The 8621-nt window shown below is 38.1% G+C and overlaps 1 protein-coding gene across 1 annotated transcript; it reads left to right on the forward strand.

Moving 5' to 3' along the window:
- Positions 1-2463: 2463 nt before the first annotated feature.
- On the forward strand, positions 2464-3805 carry LOC137233517 (uncharacterized). The gene is made up of 3 exons (XM_067756590.1): positions 2464-2649; positions 2719-2983; positions 3038-3805. The coding sequence occupies exons 1-3, from the start codon at positions 2576-2578 to the stop codon at positions 3410-3412; spliced, it is 714 nt and encodes a 237-aa protein (XP_067612691.1). The 5' UTR covers positions 2464-2575; the 3' UTR covers positions 3413-3805.
- Positions 3806-8621: the final 4816 nt, after the last annotated feature.

Here is an 8621-nt window from a genome sequence, read left to right on the forward strand (position 1 = left end):
CTGAATTGTTTAGTTGATTTGAAAGTAATTTATTGTTAAATTTTTATAGATTTTGTATTGGTTCTTTTACCACCATTTAAGAGGTTGGTTATATTACCGATACCTGCATCAAACATGTCGAACGTTTACGTGAAATGTCTCCATTATGGGAGATGGTTCTAGAATCAATTGATTTGAAAAATATCCAATGGTCGCAACATTAATTTTGTTTATGATATATAAATAAGGGACCGTTTTGTATTGTATGCATCTTTTAGTGTATGTATTTATATTCCAGAGCAGTTTAATGTAAAGTGAGATACAACTTTTTAGGAATTATATTGTTCCTACTTTATCTGCTTAAGGTCGTTTTTTTGTAGTATTAAAATTATATTGGGAAATGCTATTGCTAAATGTTTTTTGTAGTGGACCTTATTTTCAATACATGTATGTATGAATACTAACGTTACTGTCTCTAAGAGATGTTGAAAATTTGGGATGAGATTGTATATAAAATGCTGAGTTAATAGTATGTTCATGAATAAGTACTGATTTATTTTAAAATTTCATGTATTTTGTAAAGTAAAAATTAAGTAATTTAGTAACCATGTCTTTAGATGTAATCTTTTTTAATTAAAGGTGGTTGTTTTGATCAAATTTTTCTTTTTGCTCCTCTGTTCGGAACCGATTTTGCTTTCGGTTTAATTTTTGGATACTAGTTCGGTTGTAGTACTTACTTCAGCTAGTAGTAGTAGTACTTACCAGGCTATTGTATCAATTTCTGCTTTAGGTTGGATCTGGTATCGGTACCTGCTACGGTAAAAGTTCGGCTTGGAATATTTCCGTTTTCAACTCCAGTATCTGTTATACTCCAGTTTATTTCTTGTCATCATATGGATGATATAAATAATCCAAAAGTAAATCTATAGCATGTAAAACATAATTGTCTAACAATATTTTCTCTTCGCAAACTGTTTGTGGCCCTGATAGTGGTCGCTTTTCGTAGGTATAATTGTTTAGCAATTTTTTTTTCTCTTTGTTGACTAGTGGTGGCCCTGATAAGGGCCGTTTTGTGTATACTTGTATAGTATATTTTCGCTCTTTGTAAACTAATGGTGGCCCTGATACTAGGGGAGGTTACTGCGTCTGGGTTACACGACTTATTCGTGGTACATCATGCATATCCGTTTATGTGCTGCAGCTGTTCCGTGCGAAGTATTGACCTTTCGCTCCAACGGTGTCACTTAAAAAAAAGCGAACATGTAGAAGGGACTTTATTATTTATCCTTCGTCCTTCCTTCACATTGTAGCGGCGAAAGTATTGTCCGATATTTTGGTAGATAACTGTAGGAATGACCGTTGGGGACGATGAGACAACTTCCGTTTTTTACAAACTCTTGATTAGCACTGCTAAGTCGTACATAAAATTATATTATATTTTTTATCTTTTAACATTCGGGAAACAATATTTACATCAAAGACGGTAAATATAGCGATGGAGTGGAGTTGGGCATCAAATTTACTCTCTGAGCTCCCACAATAAGGTCACAGGCCTGAAAATGGAGCGAACAAATTAAGCCATTTTAGGGAAGCTAACGCCACAAGCTTTTTTCCAATTTTTCCTCTTCCTTGATCTTGGGGGGTAATTCTTTACTTTAGCTCACAACTGCAAAAACTCGTGCAAAAATATCGGGAGAGGTGTCAAAAAAATGCGTTTTTGACTCAGGACGACGAATCCGAAAGCGAAAATTAAAAGTTTTATTTCTGTCAAAAAATATTTCCAAAAAACTGAAAAATGGCACCGGAGCGCTCCGAAACCGGGGTGGAATCCATAGTATTTTTGCGCAGGTAATAGTCTAGTTGAGGGGTCGACTGCTAATACGCTACCAAAAATATCGAGAGATATATCAAACGACGCGTCTTGACATCAGTATTAATAATCCGAAGCCGGAAAATAAAAATTCGTTCCAAAGATATTAACAAAAAACCGAAAAAAACCCGCGGGTATCTCCGAAACCGGGGGTGGGATCCATGGTAATTTTGCGCAGAACACCTTTCTGCGTTGGCGGCCTTCGGCCCCGCTTATAAAAAATTACCATGGGAGACCAAATCTATATCCGCGCAAAACACTTTTACCCACACGACACCATCAAAATTACAACAGCCACATGATAATTTTCAACTTTGTAAATATATCTGGAAAGAAATAAAATTTTCAATTTCCGTTTTCGGATTCGTGGTCCTGGGTCCAAAGCGCTTCTTTTGACACCTCTCCCGATATTTTTGGACGAGTTTTAGTAGTTGTGAGCTAAAGTAAAGAATTACCTAATAAATTTTCACATCAAAAGTAAATAAACAAAAAATGTAAACATAATCAAAGTTTGACATTTTATGACCACCTTCGAATGAAAAAACGTGTAAAATGCAACCCTGATGCTTTTACCTGGTTATTGTACCATGCATAGAGCATTTGGAGCGCATCGATAACAATTCATCGAGAGATTATCAAATTAGTCACATACCAACTTAAGCATCCTTAAATTTATTAAATGATTTTTGCCTGATATTTGGGATTATATTTCAACATACTCTAAGAATGGAAACACCTGAGAACGAAGAAGTAACTGAAAACCAGAATGAGCAGGAAGTAGATGCGAACAAAAATAAAGAGTAAGCATCCTTAAATTTATTAAATGATTTTTGCCTGATATATGGGATTATATTTCAACATACTCTAAGAATGGAAACAACTGAGAACGAAGAAGTAACTGAAAACCAGAATGAGCAGGAAGTAGATGCGAACAAAAATAAAGAGTATGAGAACCCGTTTCATTCTCAGAACATTGACTATAAAGAAGAAAAAATGGGTACACCACTATATTTTCTTCTAAAAGATCTTCCAAACAATGGTGTTGGCAGGTTGCTACTTCGAGGTAAAGTTGAGCAATTGCCTTCAAGGCCTACCTATATGCGTATCCTAGAAGCGGATATGACTCCCGTGAAGGTAAACAAGAAAATATTTGTTTATATAAAATATGAAAATAAATTGTTTTCGTAGCTCAAGATGAGGAGGCCGAAGAGTACACCCTGCATAAGTGTTGTAGTGGAACGCACTGAAATGGGTATCACATATCGGCATAGAAAGAATCTAAAATTTGAAAGCTTTTCGAACGACTTCTTTCTCGTTCCCCAAGAGGAAGAAGATTATTATTTAAATAATTCCGTTACGGCACCGGATTATCCTGATGGTAAATTACATCGCGCAAACAAGGTACAGATGACCACAATTGAAAAATTGATTGAGGAAGGTTATTCCGGTTTTGAAGCTACACGAATCGTTATGGATATAGAAAAGGCTAGGCTAGCTAGTTTAAGGAAAAAAAAAAAGGGACGTGCCATAAAGAAAAAATACCGCAACTTGGAATGGCATTAAATATATTCATACCAAATAAGTAGCGACAGTAATAAGTATTGCTAATAATTTAAAAAGTTTTTAACCCAACAATGATGTAGCAAAACCCTTTGCTGGGAATAGGTCTCTCGGATTAGCTTCCACTATACAAAGGTACGTCAAGTTCCCAAATTGACTTCTGATCAAAAAACTACAACAGAACCACCATTTCAAGGTTAATTAAAAAAAAAAAAAACCGTTTAAAAACGTAACCAACCAATAAAGATTTTAAGCCCCACCAAATCATGTTTTAAAGGTGGTTTAACTCGGTTGTTATTGGTACTATTACTTAACTGCGATGATATTTTACGTAAATAAAAATAAATAAAATTTGAAAAAAATAATAAAACTACTTAATTTCCAAAATTAAATAAACCCCAAAATTTTTTTAATTTTTTTCTCAGCTAAAAATATACTTTGTTCGAAAATTCCGGACCATAAACGCTCTTTTGACCCCAAGCTCCTCGTGGAACTAGGGGTGGAGGCGAGATGGCCCAGAAGTTTCAATGTCGTCATATTAAATCGATTCCGAGATGGTCGGGTTTTTGTTGTTGTAGCAATGATCGCCCCACCTAATAGCCGCGACCGATCACAAATTGTCATCAATATCCTCTAACGGGAGTCCAACGAAACTTGCCGTTTCAACAGGGGTGGACCATAAGGAAAGGGGTGTTAGAGGCGTTGGTTCCACATTACAATTGAAGAGAGGGTTGGTGTCATGTAGGGGCACATTGCAAGCGGGGCATACATTTTGTATGTCCGGGTTGATTCTGTATAGGTAAGAGTTTAACCTGTTACAGTATCCAGAACGAAGTTGAGCAAGAGTGACACGCGTTTCCCTGGGGAGTATGCGTTCCTCTTCCGCGAATTTTGGATAATTTTCGTTAAGTACTGGATTCACCGGGCAATTCCCGGCATAAAGGTCCGACGCATGTTTATGGAGTTCACCAAGGACCTGCTTGTGTTTTTTCACTTCATACGGCTGGGTTCTCAGGTGCCGTATTTCCTCAAAATGCTTACGGAGATGACTCCTTAAGCCCCTAGGCGGTGCTGGTTCATCATCTGTTGGGATGCCCAGGTTTCTGGGTATTCAACAGGAACTGTTTGGTCAGCATCTCATTTCTCTTCCTGATGGGGAGTATTCTCGCCTCATTATGCAGATGGTGTTCTGGGGACATAAGAAGACAGCCCGTGGCGATTCTGAGAGCACTATTTTGGCAGGCCTGCATTTTCTTCCAGTGGGTGATTTTTAGGCTTGGCGACCATATGGGTGACGCGTAGCACGTAATCGGCTGGCTAACTGCTTTGTATGTAGTCATGAGTGTTTCTTTATCTTTTCCCCAAGTACTGCCAGTGAGGGATTTGAGGATTTTGTTACGGGCTGAATTCTCGGAACAATTGCGGCTACGTGCTCACCAAAATGTAGATCCTGATCAAACGTCACACCCAAGATTTTGGGGTGTAGGACAGTCGGTAGCGTAGTGCCATCGACGTGGATGTTCAAAATGGTCGACATTTGGGACGTCCATGTTGTAAATAAGGTCGCGGAAGATTTAGTCGGTGATAATGCCAGGTTTCGCGAGGCGAAAAAACTGGAGAGATCAGGGAGGTAGTCGTTTATTCTATTGCATAGCTCATCGATCTGTGGGCCTGGGCCTGTGACCAAAACCGCAATTTATCTGGGGTATATTTTTATCTTTGGTATTTATTGAAGAGATCGCTGCTTTGTATATCAAAAGTAACATGGTCGTAACTTAATTTTTCATTTTAATTTCAACTTCTCCGAAACGACCTGTCAGGGGTTATATATTTATGGACTTTCAAGGTACGAGATGTCGCGAGTTGTAATAATGAGGCCGCCGCCTCAAGACTCAAGGCTTGTGCAGTGATGTGCCAAAGTCCACCAAGATCAAAAAATTGAATTAAAACAAGTAAGGACGGGACTGTCTTTGGCTGTGCCGAAGGCTTCATACCTTTCATGAATGGGGCTGAACAATAATTTTATCCCGTTCGTAATAATCGACACACATCACCTCTTCGTCGACTTTAAAGCCGCCTTCGACAGCACGAAAAGGAGCTGCCTATATGCCGCTATGTCTGAATTTGGTTTCCCCGCAAAATTTATACGGCTGTGCAAAATGACGTTGATCAACACCATCAGCTCAGTCAGAATTGGGAAGGACCTCTCCGAGCCGTTCGAAACTAAACGAGGTTTCAGACAGGGTGACCCCCAATCGTGCGATTTCTTTAATTTGATGCTGGAGAAAATTATATTAGCTGCAGAACTTAACCGCACTGGAACAATATACTATAAAAGCGTGCAATTACTGGCATATGCTGGTGACATTGATATCATCGGCCTAAACACCCGCGCTGTTAGTTCTGCTTACTCCAAACTGGAAAAAGAAGCGGTAAAGATGGGTTTGATGGTGAATGAGGACAAAACGAAGTACCTGCTGTCATCGAACAAAGAGTCAGCGCATATGCGCCTTGGCAACCACGCTACTGTTGGCAGCCATAATTTCGAAATAGTAAAAGACTTCGTTTATTTGGGAACCAGCATCAACACTAGCAACAACATCAGCACTGACATCCAGCGAAGAATCAGTCTTGCCAATAAATGCTACTTTGGACTAGGTAGGCAATTGAAAAGTAAAGTCCTCTCTCGGCGAACGAAAATCATACTCTACAAGTCACTTATCGTACCCGTCCTGCTATATGGGGCACAAGCATGGACCATGACAACAGCAGATGAAGCGGCTTTGGGAGTGTTCGAGAGAAAAGTTCTTCGAAAGATTTATGGACCTCTACGCGTTGGCGTTGGCGAGTACCGAAGAAGATTTAATGATGAGCTGTACGAGCTATACGCAGACATCAACATAGTCCAGCGAATTAAAACGCAGCGGCTGCGCTGGCTAGGCCATGTTATGCGAATGAAAGATGATGCTCCGGCCAAGAAAGTGTTTCTATCGGAACCCGCCTATGGAAGCAGAGGTAGAAGGCGGCCCCAACTCCGTTGGAGGGACCAGGTGGAAAACGATTTAAACTCCCTTGGTGTGACCAATTGGCGCCGGTTGGCGGAGCGAAGGATCGAATGGCGCGCCTTGTTGGACGGCCATAACCGTTTAGACGGTTAAGCGCCAATTAAGTAAGTAAGTAAGTTCGTAATCTCCAAATAATCGGATGTATAAGATAAGAAATATATAGTGAACAGATGTACATACCTAAACGATTTTTAAGATAAATATAAAATAAAAAATGGCACAAAACCCGCTTATTTGAACGATCGGTTGTATGGGATATATATTATATATAGCTCCGATCGAAATGATTTTTACAAGAAATCTGCTATGATATATTAGAAAAAATATCACCAAGTTTAGCGTTTTTATACTGGAAATTAAGGGAGAAATTGCCAAAAATCTTTCTATCTGAACGATCGGGTTTATGGCATAGGTATATACTATATACATATAGCTCCGATCAAAGTGATTTTTCAGGAAATCTTCTATGATATATTAGAATAAATATCACCAAGTTTAACGTTTTTATATTGGAAATTAAGGGAGAAATGGCTAAAAGCTTTCTATCTGAACGATCGGTTGTATGGGATATATATTATATATAGCTCCGATCGAAATGATTTTTTCATGAAATCTTCTATGATTATTAGAATATATATCACCGAGTTTCACGTTTATACTTTCTAAATTGCGGCAGGAATGACCAAAATCGTCTTATCTGAACGATCGGTTGTATGGGAGGCATATGTTATAGTGGTCCGATCCTACCGGATCCGACAAATGTCTAATATAATACAAAAATACATCCTTGTGCCAAATTTCATTGAGATATCTCAAAATTTGAGGGACTAATTTGCGTTCAAACAGACAGACGGACGGACGGATAGACGGACATGGCTATATCAACTCAGTTCGCCGCCGTGATCAATTCGGTATACTTAATGGTGAGTCTATCTTCTATATTTCTCAACGTTACAAACATCGGACCAAAGTTAATATATCATTTCATGTTCATGAAAGGTATAAAAAGAGCTCATATGTTGGTGAAGCTAAAAAATTAATTTTGCGTAACATCGCAATAGAAATAAAATTAATGTAATCATACATATGTATTTAATTAGCGAGCTTTGCTCATATTGCTTTATACAATGGTTTTTGTAATTGATATTAGAGACAAATTGTAAGTTTACAAACGGCGATGGTTACTAGGACATGTTTCTGAATTTCACTTCTTCATCAGCTAACTTTTCGGGAGCTGAGCGTTGAACTGGAATCTCCAACATTCATATCAGTGCAAGCCTTTAGCTGCTAAGCCATATGAATGCCCCGTTGTTCGCTGTACAATTGGTCTCTAAGAGTTGCCTTTTTGTTTATATTCCTTTTGATCACCATGTAGGCACATACACTCTGTATGTAGTTTATTCCTAATGGTGTGTATATGATTTTTAGGCGCGCTTTTGAAAGCTTAGTAACATTTGTTCGGATTTTGACAGTATTTGTTTTTAATACTTCCGCTGTTACTATATCAATATGATCATATGTATTTAATTAGCGAGCTTTGCTCATTTACAATGGTTTTTGTAATTGATATTAGAGAAAAATTTTTGTTGTTATAACAATTTTTGTTGTCCAGCTCGATTCGAACCCGCGATATTAGAGAAAAATTGTAAAATGCTAAAGGCTTGCACTGATATGAATGTTGGAGATTCGAGTTCAACGCTCAGCTCCCGAAAAGCTAGCTGATGAAGAAGTGAAATTCAGAAACATGTCCTAGTAACCTTCGCCGTTTGTAAACTTACAATTTTTCTCTAATATCAATTAAAATTAATGTAGTTATAAACCTTGTAAATCCTTTATTCATCATTCCTACAATATTTTTTTGCAGCATAAATACCATTCGCTAAATTCGTAGCAAGTACTATATCACCCCAAATATGAGGTAGGTTTTCGCATCATCCGAACAGCCAATTTAGGTCGCCACAAAGTAGCTGTGTATCGCTTATGAAAAATATATTTTGCTTGGATTGAAGTAGATGAATGCCGTTTATAGCAAAAAGATATTTTTTTAATGCAATACCCGTGCCAGCATGGAGTAGCCGTAACGTTGGAAACACTCTTATGTAGATGGATCAATAATAATCTAAATGAGTAAAAACACCACATACATA

Source organism: Eurosta solidaginis, chromosome 5 (genome assembly GCF_040869045.1).
Source record: "Eurosta solidaginis isolate ZX-2024a chromosome 5, ASM4086904v1, whole genome shotgun sequence".
NCBI classification, from domain to species: domain Eukaryota; kingdom Metazoa; phylum Arthropoda; class Insecta; order Diptera; family Tephritidae; genus Eurosta; species Eurosta solidaginis.

What these genes read in the sequence shown, in the direction of transcription:
- LOC137233517 (XM_067756590.1), top strand. Translation starts at nt 2,576, where the DNA reads ATGGAAACACCTGAGAACGAAGAAGTAACTGAAAACCAGAATGAGCAG. An exon ending in GATGCGAACAAAAATAAAGA is followed by an intron (nt 2,650 to 2,718) that starts GTAAGCATCCTT and finishes ACATACTCTAAG; the next exon opens with AATGGAAACAACTGAGAACG. An exon ending in CGGATATGACTCCCGTGAAG is followed by an intron (nt 2,984 to 3,037) that starts GTAAACAAGAAA and finishes TTGTTTTCGTAG; the next exon opens with CTCAAGATGAGGAGGCCGAA.